The sequence below is a fragment of the Camelus bactrianus genome, chromosome 10 (genome assembly GCF_048773025.1).
Source record: "Camelus bactrianus isolate YW-2024 breed Bactrian camel chromosome 10, ASM4877302v1, whole genome shotgun sequence".
Classification (NCBI taxonomy): domain Eukaryota; kingdom Metazoa; phylum Chordata; class Mammalia; order Artiodactyla; family Camelidae; genus Camelus; species Camelus bactrianus.
Window position 1 is genome coordinate 14,445,464 of NC_133548.1, and position 17,277 is coordinate 14,462,740.

The 17,277-nt window shown below is 50.6% G+C and overlaps 1 protein-coding gene and 1 pseudogene across 4 annotated transcripts in view; one reads left to right on the forward strand and one right to left on the reverse strand.

The window, feature by feature from the left end:
• The window catches only part of CSTPP1 (centriolar satellite-associated tubulin polyglutamylase complex regulator 1), a 173,918-nt gene that overhangs the window by 4,086 nt on the left and 152,555 nt on the right, over positions 1 to 17,277 (reverse strand). For 3 of the 4 annotated variants that reach the window (XM_074372093.1, XM_010964591.3, XM_074372091.1), the window contains 5 exons: positions 7,507 to 7,592; positions 5,597 to 5,792; positions 4,825 to 4,934; positions 2,441 to 2,504; positions 1,397 to 2,170 (listed from right to left, as the gene is read on the reverse strand). In XM_074372093.1, coding sequence (XP_074228194.1) covers positions 1,996 to 2,170; positions 2,441 to 2,504; positions 4,825 to 4,934; positions 5,597 to 5,792; positions 7,507 to 7,592 — 631 coding nt within the window. In that variant the 3' untranslated portion in view covers positions 1,397 to 1,995. Of the gene's footprint in view, positions 1 to 1,396; positions 2,171 to 2,440; positions 2,505 to 4,824; positions 4,935 to 5,596; positions 5,793 to 7,506; positions 7,593 to 17,277 lie in introns of those variants that run through there. The other variant, XM_074372092.1, reaches the window with a different exon arrangement.
• Positions 15,086 to 16,662, forward strand: LOC105076456 (large ribosomal subunit protein eL29-like; annotated as a pseudogene).

A 17,277-nucleotide genomic window follows, 5' to 3' on the forward strand; every position in this document is an offset into this window, starting at 1 on the left:
TTGCCTCACTCCCTGGGCTACCACCGATACGAGTAGGGCGTCGGTGCCGAAGCTGAGGGCTCTCTCTCCAGGGCCTCCAGTTTTTCTCTTCTCTGAAAGCCAAAGGCCCCTGGCTCCTCGGCCCTGTGCTGCCGCGAGGTCCGGTGCAGCCTCGACCTCACCACCCTGTTGCACGCGGAGGAAAGAGCTGGTATTAGTTGGCCCTTTAACTCATCCACTGAGCCACGTGGCTGCAGGCAGGCAAGCGACTTCAGCCCTGCATCTCATCCCAACCATAAGCTTGGTTCAGGGCGTGTTTTTCAGTGGAGTTTTAAAATTAAATAAAATATACAGACCTTAATGGAACCCTCCAGGAAGAAAGGATATATGTGTGTGTAACCCTTTTAAATCCAGGAAGAAAGGACGTGTGTGTGTGTAAAATAAACCCTTGGCTTGGCAACCCTAGGGGCTCCTGGAACATCTCTGTGCCACCTTAGGAGGGGTATTAGGGGTAGTGTAAACTACTGGTCTAGGAGACGGGTGATTAGAAAGGATGAGTGGAGGGAGCTATGGGGCTCTACACCAGTGATTTCCGAAGTGTGGCTCTGGGACTTCCAGCTTTGGAATCATCTGGAGTGTTCATAAGCAGATTTCTGCGCCGCATCCTAAGCTGGAGTGCGGTAATTTGCATTGTAAACAAGCTCTGCAGGTGACATGCATGCCAAGATTTTTTGAACTTCTTCAGCTAGAGGCTGGAGATGACTGTGGGTCTGAGACCTCAACCACATGGCCTGAACTTCCCATCCTGGCCCAGTGCTGCAGGGCTTTGGGAACCAGTCTCTAACTGTCCAGGGGGGCTGGTCTGGGCAGGGACAAGCCCAAGAAAATGGTGTGCCCAGTGGCTTCAGAGGAAGAAGCCTGCTCTGCTTGGGTCCCTGGGTGCGTTTCTGGAGAACCCCTGCCCAATTCAGGGAAGTCGAATACCACCTATCTTACCTTCCTCCAGTCTTGGCTGGAAGCTGGTACTCCTCAGCCTGTCTTGTTCACAGCTGCATTCCCACTGCCCTAACCCTGAACAGGTGCTTGGAAAATGTTTAATGAAACTCTGGCTAGAAGACTCTGCAATGCTAACTCTTTGTGGCCAGTCTCTATAAAGTTATGGGAATCTGGCCTTGAACATCTCAAGTTTGTTTCCTGAAGGTCTGTTCCAGCTGCGAGCACCTTTCCCTTGAAAGGCTGAAGTCATGTGCAGGACGTAAGCCCCTCTTTGCTCATTATCTGAGGCAGGCCTCCGGGTCTGAGTGGTCCTCCAGCCCCTATTCCCCAGTCCTGCCAGAAAAAGCTGGGCTCGGCACCAAAAACTCAAAACTTGCCCCTTCCCTTCACCCCCTCAGTCTAGTGGCTTTAGACTCACCACTTACCAGACACAAGGGACTTTATTCATTTCACATATTTAACTATTAGACACAAAGGAGACTTGAAGCAGTTTTTGAAAGTGAAATTGTCTTCTTGCCCACCCTTCTCCATCTTATGGCTAGTGGCTGTTCCTCCAGCAGAAGGCCACCATGGGTAATCCTCTCAATACTTGCATCACTGGGTGTCACCCCTGACCATGCAAAGTCCTGCATGGTATTCACGGTCTCTCCCCTCCTGGAGTTGCTGGGAGGAGACAACCCTTACATGGGGACAGTCAGCAGAAGGCTAAGGCCAAGTCACCTTTCCGGTGGCCTCAGCTCCATCTGCTGTCAGCCTGGGGCCTGATTAAAGGCTGACAGGGCCAGGGAGAGTAGCCTGTTAACTTAACGAGGGTCACTGCTTAGCTTGGCTGGTCACTGCTTAGCTTGGCTGATCACTAGAACCCCTCTGATGGGTCTTGGCGCTGGGACCATTATTTGGGCTTTTCACCAGCAGAGGGCAGCATGGCACAGAGGTGGGAGAGGAAGCTGAGTGGGTGTCCCAAGGGCTGGCACGGGGGAGCAGGGTACTGGGCACTGCAGAGGAGACCCTTCAGACTCCTCAAGTCTCGGACTCATCTGTCTCTTCAGTGGAGCCATCGCTCTCTGCATCCAATTTGCGGGCGTGATGGAGGGGTCTCCAGGGGGAGCCGACCCGGGGAGGGGTCCGGGAAGGCAGGCAGCTGGCCTCTGGACTGGCAGTGACCGAGTTGACCAGGCCTGGGATCTGCACCAGCCTGAAGGAGGGAAGAAGCCAAGAGGGCAGCGAGGTACCTCCTGTCCAGAGACCAGGACCTCCTCACTCACTCTTGCATATGGATGAAACCATGGGCTGTATCCCTGAAGGACTCAGAGGATCCCTGAGGCCTCTGCTGGCCTCCAAACCCTTCCCTGACAGATAGGGGTTGTTACAGACCAGCGCTGTGTGACCCGTGACGGGGCGCTGCCATGTCTGGCTGAGGCTGGGCCCCCCACAAGGGGGCAGCACCTTCCCACCTGACACTTACAGTCGTTCCAGCGCCTCATCCATAGCTGGGTCGTGCATCAGGTCCCCTTTGTCAGGCAAAGCTCCTAGGAGATAATTGGGGTCACAAAACTTAATCTGAGGGTCCTTCAGCCAGGCCTCAGGCAGCCCCATCCCTAGCAGATGCCTCCATGCCCCTCACCTTCATGCCTGCCTATTCTGCTGATGCTGGAAGGGCAGATCTAACAGATTTGGGGAAGAGGAGTTTAAGAGTACTGCTGTGAGGGCAGTAAGTCTTGGGTACCGCTAGAAGAATTTAGTGAACCCCACTGCCTACTCTCCCCAGCTTGTGGCAATGAGACCTCACCGAACCTCAAGGTCATTGCACAAACAGGGCAGTCCCCTTCCAGGACTAGATGGTGGGTTGTGAGCTGGTGCTGGGGGTTTAATCCTTTCCTGAGGCCCCAGGTACTGAGCTGAAAAGGAGCCAGAGACACAGGATATGGCCCAGGCCCCAAAGACAGGAAATTACCTAGTTTCGTGCCTCGAAATCAAGGTGACCCCACTTTGGAGACAGAATGGTCAAACATGATGCCTCGGCTCCTCCAGGGAGGGTCCCCAGGTGAGGAGAGAAGACTGGGACAGGTTCAGACCAAACTCTCCTTTGCATGGCCTGAAGCCACCAGGCGGAGAGCTGTCCCTTCTCTGCACAACTCCCTTTGAGCAGGTTTCCTCAGCTATCAACCAAGGGCAATAATTCTTAGATATTGGGGGAAAGTGAGAGAAGAGGGTCTTGGGTGCTCCTTGGAGCTGTTAACAGTGGAGGGAAGGTAAAGCTGAGCCTGCAGATAGAAAGAGTCTCACCAGCAAGTTGTTAGGGAAAAGAGCTTGCTGGTGGTCAGGGGCTAGATGTGGCAGTTAACAGTGCTGGTCTCTAGAAAGCCTCAATCTTAAAATTACCCATCTGGCTTTTGTTAAATTCCCTTTTTCAGATGATGCCTCCTGGCCCCTTTTTAGTGGTTTTCAAACTATGTCCGACGGAACCCTTGTGTGTGTGTGTGTGTGTGTGTGTGTGTGTGTGTGCGTGCGCGCGTGGTGCCTTGAGGACTGAGGGAACAGGACAACCCCTCTCTACAACTGGCTGCCGGCTGGCTGCACCCAGGGTTATCTCGGGCCTCTACTGCACATACTGGAGACGCAGGAGGGCGGAGACCATGTGCTCTTTCCTTCTCCCACTTGCCCAGCATCAGTGCTCTGTTAAAGCAATTGAATGAACGACTGTCCTTTTTAAAGGCCCTAGAAAAAGTGAGGGCATGAGGTTAGTCCAGGCTGTGACCCAGCTGCTATTTGGCTTTTTCCTTTTCCTTCCTAGGGGCTGACTGGTGGGAAGGTGGGGAGGATCAGTTACTTAGGAGTGTGAAAGAAAACTGAAGCAAATCCCACTCCCTGCCCCCTTACTCCTGACTTCTGACTCCTTTTTGTCTCCTTTGTAGTTGTGCCTCTTCTGGCTGGGGACGTTGGCTATCAACCTCACTCTGTTGAGGGGTCCCCAGATCTGTGCATGGTGCCTGAGTGGCCCTCCTCGGCCAGTCCTGTGGGGTGTATACTCCTGTGCACCTGGAGCACACCCAGCAGGCTCTCTGTCATGCACCATCTAAAGCATCTAGCCCAGTACATGGCTTGCTGTGGCTAGCATTTAACGGAAGTTCAACTTCCTTCTCTTGATCCCATTCCTGCAACTGGCAAAAATCTTCTTTGAGACTCAGGAACCGGGGATCCCAAGCATACCTGGATACCTCTTGAGGAGAGAGACTAATAAGAACCCCTCAAGCTCTGCAGTGATGAGAGGCAGTGGGTGTTGGGGGGGGGTGTGGGTGGAGAAGGCCAACCAGTGAGAATGAGACGATGGGCAGGAAAAACTGGGCCAGTCCGGGCCTCTCTCCCTTTTTTAGTCCCTTTCAGACTAATAAGATATTTCTTCCAGATAGGAATAAAAGGTCTCCTCAGACACACCTTTGCCCTGGTTACAAATGGGATTCAGGTCTCTTTGATACATAAGCTCCAGAGCCACTGATTAAAGAGCCCTGTGCCTGCCCAACCTGTAGGCCTCTCCCCAGAGCAGACTGGGGATTCTGTGGGCCGGGCTGGGCGCGCCTCTGCCATGGAGAGGCTGCTTCACGTTGAGGCAGGACCTCGGGCAGGGAAGGCTGTCCCTCAACAGGGGCGTGTGACAGGCCTAAGAGGGCACTGTCTTGTGTTACGCATGTTCTGGCTCCCTAGACCTCAGAGTTTGGTGCTGAGAAGTCGAGGCAGACAGGGTGAAGCCCCCCACCCACCTTGGGACCATGTCTACCAGCAGAGGCCAGCTCCTACGTGGCTTTACATCGTAGGCGCCAGAGAGGCTGGCCACAGCTAGCTCTGGCTTACCGAGGGCTTGGTTGATTCCATGATGCTTTGAGAGAGCCACAAGGAATCCGTAGAAGGTCAGTCTCTGAACGTTGCTTAGGACCTCTTTGACAAGTGCTGGGGGTGGGCAGCTAGAAGGGAGAATACAGATGCCAGATTCAAAGACTAGCCAGTCTGCCTGCCACATTTTCATCCATACCTTTAGGCTTAGGAGGATGCCCCAAGCCAAGACTGAGGGACCTGCTTGCCCTGGGGGCCCTAAGATCCTGGGGAGCATGGCAGATCCAGGAGCAAGGCCTTGACTGTGGACAGAAAGGCTGGCACGGTCAATAACTGGTGTTTCACTAGCAGGGGTGAGAGGAGGGATGGGAAAAGGGCTGTAAGTGCTGCCTCCCCTGGAGGAGATTGAAACCGGTTGCTCTATCCCCAAGGGGGCCGGATAGGATAGCTTAACCCTCCCTTTCTGTAGGATGAATGCTTTGTACAGTGAATGTTTTTTCCTTCTCTCTAAAAAATCAAGACCAGTCTACCTCCTGGCAAGGAGAAGAGGGCCAGGCGGGTCATCGCAGCTGGCCTTGCCCAAGTGAAAGCAATCCTTGCTAAGTGAGCCGCCTGGGAAGCCTTTCGGTCCACAGCCTGGGCTGGGGGCAAAGGGCACTGTTCTAAGTCATGCTATGACCGTCAAGGGCCCTAGAAGTCCTGGGGCAGTCAGAACATCTTGCTAGAGAGCTGTTCCAGGGCCAGCAGCCGCCAGCCCCTGGGGCTGAGGCATGTCTGCACACCCACTTCTCACCTGTACTTGTGCCGGTCACACAAGTTCTCCAGGCACTGGTAGAAGAGCGACGCCTCCACGCCTTCCAGCACGCTGGCCTCGCCCAGCGTGGGCCGCTGGCGGTGCTGCCCGCTGGACGACGTTGGCACAATCACCGTATTGGGGTTCTTGCCGGACAGCAGGTCCTGATAGATGGCAGCCACGCTCTCCAGGAATTCTGGGCACCGTGAGTAGAGGGGCACAGGTCAGGCACACTCGGCCCTTCGCCCTCGCCCCCTGCTCTGGGTGTCAGCTCAGCTCCATGCCAGCCTCAGTCCTGGGAGCAGGGCTTGTGTGACCACCACACTCATGAGAGGGGACACTAGTCTGTGTTTCAGCTCAAATGTCCCCTCTTTTGGCAGTTGTTCCTTGAACACATGAGACCCCGGGTTACATACTTTCACGCCTCTATACTTCTTTGTAGCACTTATCCAGAGAGGGGTTACCCTGTCTCCTGGTGGAAGGGAGAATCTTGCACAAAAGGCTGGCTCATGCCTGGTCAGCCTTCCTCCCAGCGCTCTGCCTGGCACAGAGAAAATACTATAGATATTTAAAAATATTTTTGAAGAGTGAATGTGTGCGCACGCCTGCTGGTAAGCCCCAATTTGTGAGGCCACCTGCCTCTCTGACTCAAGAAAGCATGCTGGACTACCAGTGTGGAAGAGCGAGCTTTCCAGCTGCTAATTTATTAAACGTTGGAAATCATTTTCAAGTGTTAGTAGCTGAGCCACTGGAGGCCAGCAGGAGCTTATGGCCCATCTCCCTGCCGTCTGACACACACTGCTGTGATGCTCAGGGCCCCGCCCGTCCTGGGAGCACTGCGAGAAGACAGCCTGGGTTCACGGCAAGGGGAGAAGGGTCTCTCACACACGGTGGCTCCTTATCTAGGGCCCAAGAGCATCAAAGAAATGGGAAAGAGCTGCCTAGAGCTGCTAAGAGCAGGTGGCAAGACCCCAGGCTCCAGCCCTGCCTGGCCAGGCCCTTGGGCCGCCATCAAGAAAACAATGTGGCGCCTGAGTGAGGCCAGTGCTGGCTGGGGCCACCAGTTGGCAGGAAGGCCATGTCCAGGCTCCAAGGACAGCCTTCTGTTTACTGGAAGAAACTGTTTGAAACAAGTTTGTTTATGGACATAGTCAGCAATTCCTAAACCCAACATTCCATTTGCTGTTGCTGTGTGTGAGCTGGTGTGTGCTGGCATTTTTTCATCTATTTTTATTCCACCTGATCCCAGCAAGGATTGAAGGGCACAGCTGGTGAGCACTGGGGGGCAGGGTGGGAGTGTGAGAGAGGACTGGCGTGTGCTGATTAAAAGCTGTGTGGGTGGCAAAATGTGTGCTCACACATATGAGTCAGGACGGAGGGCGAGCCCTTCGATCACAGTAATACAGCAGAGCTGCTGAGAGCACTGGCTTTGCAGTTTGCCCTCTGCTCAAGTCTGGGCTCCACCACTAGAAACTCTGTGCCTTTGGCAGCTTCCCTCCGTAAGCCTCCCTCTTAAAGGACCTACCTCAGGGCTGTTGTAAGGATTACAGTGCTGAGTGCTATGCCTGGCATAGAGTAAGTTTCCGATAAATAGTGAATTTATCGGGTCTTGTTACAATAGTGTGTATAGTTGTTGTCATTGTCATTATCACTTAAGCTGATTTGTTGTGTACTGCAGACTGGAAGCTCTATGGTTTCCTATGTCTTGAGAAGGCTCAGGGAGTCGGCCCTGCAGACTGAGTCTTGTGACCACCAGTGAGAACTAGACATCCCGCTAGTGACCCATGGTGAAGGCCACCACCAGAGGGAGGAGGGGGCAGTGTGTGCCGGGCATGCAGACGGCAAGGGCAGCGGTGGGGAGTGGGAGCCGTGGTCCTGACGGGGGCCACAGGGGGCCCTGGAAGACTCACCTGAGTAGTAAAACTGAATCTGGAAGGCAAAAAGGAAATCTGAAAAAGACATCAAGCAGTCCATGGCATCGTCCATGAGCACAATCCTGAGAAGAAAAGAGAGAGAAAATATGACAGAATGTGTGTGTAGGGGGGGGTGAGGTGGGGGGAGTGTTCAAGCAAGCTGTTCCAGACTCCCTTGGAGCAGCAAGACACTAGCTCCCCAAAACAAGCCCCTCCCAGTGGCCTCACTTCTCCATCAGCTGGGCTCTCACCAAGCTGAACTGCCCACACTGTACCATGGGCAGGCTCCCACTTCAGTCTCTGTGGCACCAGCCAGTGGACAGAGCACGGGCAGTGGGGGAGGTGGTGGCAAGGAGAGGGTGCGACTGTAATGCAGCCAAGATTTCTTTTCATATCCTTAAGCAGTAAATCCTTTCATCCTGCAATGAGGACCATTTAGTTCAGAATAAATACAGCTGATCAGAAAAGGCAAAAAGAACAGCCAAGAGGTTTAAAGGGGTCTTGGCAAGTGGCACTGAGATTTAATAAGCTTCCAAGGGCCAGAAAAGCTGTTGTACTTCCATCCTGGGACACAGATGGCAGAAAGCGGAGAGGGTACAGATTGGGGTCTGCCCTTGAGAGGGTCAAAGAACACACCCCAGCTTGTGGGGCTGTGGCGGCCGGGGCTCCTCCATGCTGTCCACTCTCCCAGGCTGACCACCTCCTGGTTTCTCCTCTCTCCAGCCCCTCCTCTGCGCACCCACCTCACCGGAAGAAAACCATGTGACCACTAAAGGGATCAGATGAAGGCCATGTTCATACACTGCTCAGGGCCTCACTGGAGAGAGGACAGGAAGAGAAGGAAATTAGCACTTGCTGGGCTCCATCCATGTGCCAGGCAGGGTGCCAAACTCATCGACTGACGGGGAGCTGGGCCCCCACTCTGTTTCTGGCTGGGCCCTGGCTTTCCTTTAAATTTGTGTTTTATTTGCTCTCTCGTGTATTTTTCTAACTCTGTCTTCACCTCTCTGGGTTAGAGACTGGCAACCCACTGGGGAATGGCTTTAGAGAGAGTATAACGTGAGTGGTGCCCCCGGAATTGTGCAAGGCAGCTGGCCTCGCTTCAGATGCCCCCGAAGAGAGAAATGGTTCCTACATCTCATCTTCAGTTGTAATCATGCTAACAACAGAAATGGGCACTATTTACTGAGTACGTACTTCACGGCAGGCACTGTGCCAGGTATTAAACCTATGATAATTACATTTATCACACAACAATCCTATGAGGCAGGTCTTGTGATTATTCCCATTTCACAGGTGAAGAGATTAAGCCTCAGAGAAGTCAGTCTGCAGGGGTCACACAGCTGCTGAAAGTGCTTGGCTCCACGCGCCATGTAACTCCCATCAGGTCACACCACCTCTTTTAAAAAAAGATGCAGAATACAAACACTAACATTTTATTTCTTAGTTTCTTAGCTGCCTAACTTATCTTTTTTCTTCTCACCTATATCTTAGGGCCTTAACTGTTTCTCATGGATCTCTTGGGGAAGAAAAAAGATGCCTCAACCATCAGAATTCAACATTAAAATTCCAGCTGGAAAAAAATTCAAGGCCAGAGTGGGAAGAAGCAATGCTGCCATTGGCCACAGGAGGGCGCCCTGGTCCCTCCATCAGAGGCCCCTCAGACCAGGTGTCGCGCACATGCCAAGTAGTCACCCACTTCTCATAACCTGGGGAGAGCTCAGGCAGGCAAAAAGGAAGAGAGAGGGCACGAAGCCCAGATTCTGATATCTGGTGAGAGAGGTAGAGAGAGGGCAGGTAGAGGGGACTGGGATAACAGAGACACGCAAACCACAGAGGGAGAGCGAGCTCTCCCAGAGCCCCAGGAAGGAAGAGCCGCCAGCACCTCAAAGTCGTTCCTCCCCAGGCTCGACAGGGAAGTAAAAGACCCCAGAGGAGAGAAGGCAGCGACCTTTCCTTCCCAGGACAGCTGAGAACCCGGATGGCCTGAAGTTAATTACTAGGGAAGAGCACTGGGCCGAGAACATCCCCGAGCAGGAAACCACGATGGGGAACCAAAGCCTTTGAAGACGTGACTTGGCTCCTCTTGTTTATCATCAACCTGGGACCCAGTGCTCCTGTTTATGGCAGTTCCCTCCATTTACTATTTCTTTTTTTACCTATTTATTCATTTATTTTACACAGATGGTCCCCGACTTAGGATGGTTTGACTAAGGTTTTTTGACTTTATGATGGTGTGAAAGTCGTATGAATTCAGTAGAAATCAGACTTTGAGTTTTGAATCTTGATCTTTCCTGGCCTGGCGACACGCAGCACATACTCCCTCGTGATGCGGCCAGCAGCAGACACAGCTCCGTGTCAGCCATGTGATCACAAGAGTGAACACATACAGCAACTCTGGACCCAGACCACCACTCTGTCACTTTCAGTACAGTATCCAATCAGTTACATGAGATACTCAGCACTTGATCATAAAATAGGCTTTGTGTTAGATGATTTTGCCCAAGTGTGGGCTGATGTAAGTGTTCTAGCACATTTAAGGTAGGCTGGGCTAAGCCAGGATCTTTGATAGGTTAGGTGTATTAAGTGCATTTTTGATTTTTTACATTTTCAACTTAGCGTAGGTTTATCAGGACATAGCCCCATTGTACGTCGAGGAATCTCTGTATTGGAATATAATTCAAATACCATAAAATTCACGCTTTAAAAGTGTGCAGTATTTTTTAGTATATTCACAAAGTTGTGCAATCATCACCTCTAATTCCAGAAGTTGTCATTCTTGCTAATCAGCATGCTCCTAAGACTGGCCCTGCCACACCAGGGCTTCCAAGCCAGTTGCCCTAAGCATCTTGGTCTCAGCCACAGATAGGGCTGTCAGCTGCAAACAGGGCCCCGCCCTTCCAGCCTCAGAATCTCAGAATCCACAAAGTTCTCTGTTGGGGGCCATTCTTGACTATGAACATTCTCACCCTCTTTTAAGATGGGCCTCTGGGGAAGAGTGAGCACACAGCCTTAAGAGGGCAGGAGACCCACCAGGGTAAGGGTGGCAGTCTGTGCAGGGACAGGGCAGCCTTGCAGGTGCTCTGGCTTTGACCCCTGCTCCTTGGTGGGCTGAGACGTATATTGGTCAGGAGGGACCAGCAGGCTAATTGGGAGAGGCAGACGGTGGCAGAGGCTTTTTTTCTGAGGGACGGGTGGCTGGGTCCTGGTAGGACGTGTGCAAAGGACTAGGAGGTTTTTTTGATTGCAAGCAGTGAGGCTGGCTGCCAGAAAAGCCAATGGGCTCTCAGCTGTCACTAACAGCAACACTCCTCCGTGCAGCCAGAAACCTGGGCATCTTGCTGACGCCCTGGAAGTTGCCTCCCTTACCCACCCCACATCAGTCAATCAGTCACCAAGTCCTATCGATCCTGTTCTGGACATTTCTCTTGAATCCATCTACTTTCCACTTCCACAGCCCCTATCCAACACCCACCTCCACCTCTCCTTCCTGGACAACTGGATGACTTCCTACCTGGTTTCCTGCAACACTCTTGCCTCCTTCTAATTGAGTATCCATACCGTGGCCAGAAATATCTTTTTAAAAATTCAAATCTGACCATTTTACAACTCTGTTTAAAACCCTCCCCAGGCTTTGCATTGGCCTTAGAGCAGAGTCTCCCATTCTTATCCTGGCTCATGGGCCTGATGATCTGCCTCTGCTCACCTCTCTAGACTCCAGTGGCCCCAGGCAACGTCCCTTGCTGAGTTCCAGCCACACAGATCCTTCAGTTCTTCCTTCTTCCCGCCCTTCAAACAAGCCTGTCCTCTGTCGAAGTGCTGCCTGCCCTCCGTGCCCCTCCTCAGCCACCTGCCTGATGCCTGGTCACCCTTCACGTGCAGCCACAGGGTGCATCTTTGAGGAGCCCTCCCTATTCTAGGCGAAGGTAGGCCTCCCTGCTCTGGCTGCCCCAGTTCTCTGTGACCTCTTCACACTGTGTGTGTCTGTCTTTGCCCCAGGACTCGAAGATTCACCAAGTGGCACCTCTGTCTTTCTGTCTGTTGCCCAACTCAGGCGCCAGCATGGTGCAGAGCACACAGTAGGCACTCGGTAAAATTTGCTGAATGAAGGAAAGCACGAACAAAAGACTAAGAGAGGTCACAGCTCCCTTCTCTTTTCCCCTGGCAAGGTGACATCTGGACACTACATTCAGCTCTGGAAAGTCCATTTAAGAGGAATAAACTAGAGTCATGAAGGAATCGAAGCAGCAGAGCCTGCAAACCAGGGTATCAGACAAATGACTTTAGATCCTTCAGCCTGGAAGACAAGGAGGTGAGGCCGAGGCCCAACTCATAAAGGGCTGCCGCTGAGGGAGATGTCACAGGGACCTAGTTTGCCTCTAGAAGACTTTTTCAAGATGCTCAGCTCTGGGATTGTGGCTACTTTGTGAAGGGGTGATCTGCTTGTTGCTGGAGATATTCAAGCAGAAGCCTGAAGGCTTGTACTTCCCGAAAGCATGAAAGCGTTTCCTCTAGGTCTGACAGAGTGTCACCCTAAGGGTGGACAGAACTCACCACTTTTCCTGTTAATGTTGGTTCTGGTGGGGGAGTCTGCTGGTCAGAGGACTGTGGCTGCAGCAAAGTCTGAAGACTTACAAAAGGTGCTTACAGAAACATCATGTCCTGCACGGTACATCTCCAAACTAATGCTCTGACCCATAAAAGTTCTGGGCATCTGGCATTGGAATCCTGGCAGGACTGTGGGAAAGGGCAGGGAGGAGGCTATGGGTCTGTCTCTGCCTGTGGTGACAGGGACGACCGCGTGCTGTAGACCCTACACTCCACTGACAGCTCCTTCACCCTGAACTCACACTTGTCACCACCCCCTAGAGGGCTCCAGAGAATTTCTTGAAGGCTAGGTCATCCACATGTGCTGTTTTCAGTTGATGGCAGTTGGCTCTACACCCCTTCCCGCCAGAGGCCCTCTGCTAACGTGCCAGCTGCTTCTGACACCTGGAGGAGACGGGCCGCCCCTGCTTTGAAGAGGAGCCAACAGGGAGCTGCTGCCAAGAGTCTGTACAGATCCATTGGATCATGGAGGGGTCCTTGCAGGCCAGGCCTCAGGGCTAGAGTGGGAGACTCTGGGAAGAAGGAAAGGCACTCGAGTTCAGGCTGGCTCTGAGCAGAACCATGTGAAGGGTGGAGCCCACAGCAGGCGACTGGAATGAAGACAGAACGCTTGGCAGGGTCTGAGCGAATCCTGAGGGGGCTGGCCCTTCTCCCTCCCCTGCTGACTTCCAACAGCTGGGATGGGCTGCGAGTTAAGTGGGTGCCAAGGAAGCAACAGCTTTCAGCCTGAACCTACTGACTTGCCAACTTCCTGTTGACCCTTAAGGGTCAGTATCCCTGGTCTAGTGGCACGAGCTGTACCCATTTTTGTTTTTTTTCCATTTCTGGGCAAGCAACCCTGGGATCAAATCCCAGCTCCAGAACTCACTGGCCAAGTGACCTTGTCTTGGGCAAGTTATGTTTCCTCTCTGAGCTTCGGTTTCCTCATCTGTAAAGAGGTGACAGTAATAGTTCCTACTTCACAGGATTCTTGTGAAGATTCAGTATGGTCATTTACTGTGCCAGTATGTAATAATCACTCAAAAGAAGTGTCAGCTGCTATCAATAAGTGTATTCTAGCTGGTTTAAGGTGATGGAAGAGCTCAGAATAGCAGATAAAAATATAGCTCAGAGGAAGTGAGTGCTGCCAGCACCCTGGCGGGCCAGGCTCTCAGGCGGAAGCCAGCTATCTTGTGTCAGGTCTGCTGTCGGGGGAGCCCGGCCCTCAGCCAGGGCCAAGCCGCCCTCCATGACTACACCTCTTTGGGGTGGTCCCATGAGCTGTGACTTTCATGAAGTGTGTCCCCAAGTCTGTTTGGGCTCCCAGGGCACCTCTGCGGACTCGGTCTTAATGTCAGGGCCGTAAGTGAGGATGAAACTACCCTCTGGCCACTCTCTCCAGCAGGGAGGAAGGAAAGAGGCTGTGGTCAAGGTTTCCTGCCGCACTTCCTTAGGGCTGCCCCTCTTCTGGACTGTGTTGGGGGCACCTGTGTGCTGCACAAGCTGCTCCAAGTCCAGGCCCTCAGAGCACCGTGGCGTGTCTGGGTCATGGCTCTCCCTGGGGGCCAGCACATGCCTCCAGGGTGCCCCAGACCCCACCTGCCCTGCAGTGCCTAAGGGGCTGGATCCAGAGAGAGTGGGTAACAACAACGACCACCAGTTAGTGTTCATTAAGGGTCTTCTCGGTCTGCACTACACATCTGTCATTGCATTTTCTTCTCATATTAATCTGATGAGGTAAGATCAATGGATATCTTTACTGAGAACACAGAGGTTCAGAAATGTGACCAGGGTTTCAAGCTAGAAGCAAAAGAGCTATAATTCAAACACAGGTCTCTCTGACTCGAATCACGGTTCCTACGACCTGCAGCTGCTCCTGGTAAGAAGTGGGCTCTGCGCTCTCTGGTGGCAGCCACACCTTCCTGCTGGTGGCGCTGTCCCTTCTCTCACTCTTGGTGTTTGTAGAGCAATGGCCCCCGGGAGGGTTGGAAGCTTCTTCCCTGCAGGCCTCAGCTCAGCCATTTAAGCCCCCCTATCCTGGTCTCTCCCAAGAAGACTTACAGCAAGGGTGCACTGACCGTGCTCTTCGGACAAAAACCTGAATCCAAATCCATGGCCTGTGAGGCCCTCCTTTCCTCTCCCAGCCCCCAGACTCCTCAAACTCCAGGCCCGCTGGCTCCTCCCAGTCCCCCCGAGGTCCTTGCTGGTCGAAGTGGGGCTTCTTTCCCTGGACGGCCTTTCCTCTCACTGCTCCCTCCCTAAATCCTGTCCACTCTTTTCATTTTAAATATTTAAAGCTTCAGAAAATTACACAGAATAACATGACGAACACCTGTGTACCCACTAGCTAACCATCAAACCTTCTTCACATTTGGCCACCCTTGCTTCAGTTTTTATGAGGTTTATGAAACATTACACATACTGTTCAAACCACCTGGACAGCCCTCCCTCGTCCCAGTCCTCTCCCTTCTCCCAGAGACCACTGGAACTTGAGGGCTTGGCGTTCACTTACTGAAACTTGGGTTTAGCATCCCTCTGCATTTTTTCATACGATTTTTAACTCACGCAAATGTCTCTACTCTTAAAACATTACGTAACTTTGCTTGACTTGTTTTCAAACCTGTACATCATTCTGTAACTTGACATTTTGAGATTTATCAGTGTTGATGAATATCTGTCTCCCTGTATTCATTTTAGCTGCTGTACAGAATTCCACAGTGAAGACAACACACTGTCCTTTCTCCCGCACAGAGACAGGCAGAGTGTTCCATTGGTAGCGATTGCAAACAATGCTGCAGGCGCACCTCTTGAACTTTTTAAGATTTGCCCCAATTGCTTCAAAGTGATTCTACCAATTTACTCACTAGCAGTTTATGAGAGTCCCTACTGTTCCACATCATCACCAATACTCGCACTATCTCACTTTAAAAGTTTTGAAATTTCTCTTCCGGTCCCAGGCGGTTCGGGGTCTCCCGGCTCTGGTGTAGGCATGGCCTAGTCAAAGAACCACACCACACACAACCAGTCCTGAAAATGGCACAGAAACGGCATCAAAAAACCCTGATCACAACGATAAGAATCTCTTAAGGGGGTAGACCCCAAGTTCCTGAGGAACATGCGCTTTGCCAAGAAGCACAACCAGAAGGGCCTGAAGAAGATGCAGGCCAACAATGCCAAGGCCACGAATGCATGTGCTGAGGCTGTCAAGGCTCTCATAAATCCCAAGGAGGTCAAGCCCAAGATCCCACAGGGCGACAGCCGCAGGCTCAGTCGACTTGCCTGCATTGCTCACCCCAAGCTCGGGAAACGTGCTTGTGCCCGCATCGCCAAGGGGCTCAGGCTCTGTCGGCCAAAGGCCAAGGATAAGGCTCAGATCAAGGCCGTAGCTGCAGCTCTGGCTCCAGCTCCGGCTCAGGCTCAGTCTCCCAAAGGCGCCCAGGCCCCCACAAAGGCTCCAGAGTAGAGGCTTTCATCTACTGATGTGAGGATATAAGGACTAGTGTGACCCCTGGGCTACTGTCTGCATAGGGCTCATGTCTACCTGTGCTGTTTGTACAAATAAACCTGAGGCAGGATCTGTCAAAAAAAAAAAAATGTTTTGCCAATTTGATGGGTATAAAGTGGTATCTCAATTTAATTGGCATTTCCCTGATTATTAGTGAGTCTGGCCATGAAAATATCCCTCAATGTTTATCAGTTGTTAGAGTTTTCTATGTATTATCTGTTTGTATCTTTGGGCTATTTTTCTTCTGCTTTTCTTTTTTTGGTTTGTTTAACTTTTTATTATGGAAAATTCCAAACATTTACAACTGTAGATAGAGTACAAAGAATTCCATGTACCCATCATCCAGCTTCAACAATTATTAACTCTCTTTTAAAATTGAAGTATAGTCAGTTTACAATGTTGTGTCAATTTCTGGTGTGCAGCATAATTTTCAGTCATACATATATTCCTTTTCATATTCTTTTATCATTATAGGTTATTACAAGATATTGAATATCATTCCCTGTGATATACAGTAGAATCTTATTGTTTATCTATTTCATATATGATAATTAGTATCTGCAAATCTTGAACTCCCAATTTATCCCTTCCCACCTCCTTCCCCCCCGGTAACCATAAGTTTGTTTTCTGTGTCTGTGAGTCTTTTTCTGTTTTCTAAGAAAGTTCATTTGTGTCCTTTTTTCTTTAATTCCACTTATGAGTGATCTCATATGGTATTTTTCTTTCTCTTTCTGGCTTACTTCACTTAGAATGACAATCTACAGGTCCATCCATGTTGCTGCAAATGGCATTATTTTATTCTTTTTTATGGATGAGTAGTAGTCCATAGTATAAATACATCACAACTTCTTTATTGAGTCATCTGTTGATGAACATTTAGGTTGTTTCCATGTCTTGGTTACTGTAAATAGTGCTGCTATGAACATTGGAGTGCATTTATCTTTTCGAATTAAGTTTCCTCCATAGGCCCAGGAGTGGGATTGCTGGATCATATGGTAAGTCTATTTTTAGTTTTTTAAGGAATCTCCATACTGTTTTCCATAATGGCTGCACTAAACTACATTTGCACCAAGAGTATAGGAGGGTTGCCTTTTCTCCACACCCTCTCCAGCATTTATTGTTTGTGGACTTTTGAATGATAGGTATTCTGACTGGTGTGAGGTGATACCTCATTGTACTTTTCATTTACATTTCTCTGATAATTAGTGATATTGAGCATTTTTTTTCATGTGCCTATTGACCATTTGTATGTCTTAATTGGAGAATTGCTTGTTTAGGTCTTCTGCCCATTTTGGATTGAGTTGTTTGTTTTTTTTGTATTTAAGTTGTATGAGCTGTTTATATATTCTGGAAATTAAGCTCTTGTCAGTTGCATCATTTGCCAAGTATTTTCTCGCATTCCATAGGTTGTCTTTTTGTTTTGTTTATGGTTTCCTTTGTTGTGCAAAGCTTATAAGTTTAATTAGATCCCATTTGTTTATTTTTGCTTTTATTTTATTTTTTGTTGTTATCAAGAAACATGTATTTAAATTCTTGTTTTGCTTTTATTTCTATTGCCTGGGTAGACTGCCCTAGGAGAACATTGCTAAGATTTATGTCAGAAACTGTTTTGCCTACACAGCGAAGGAAACCATAAGTAAAACAAAAAGACAACCTATGGAATGGGAGAAAATTTT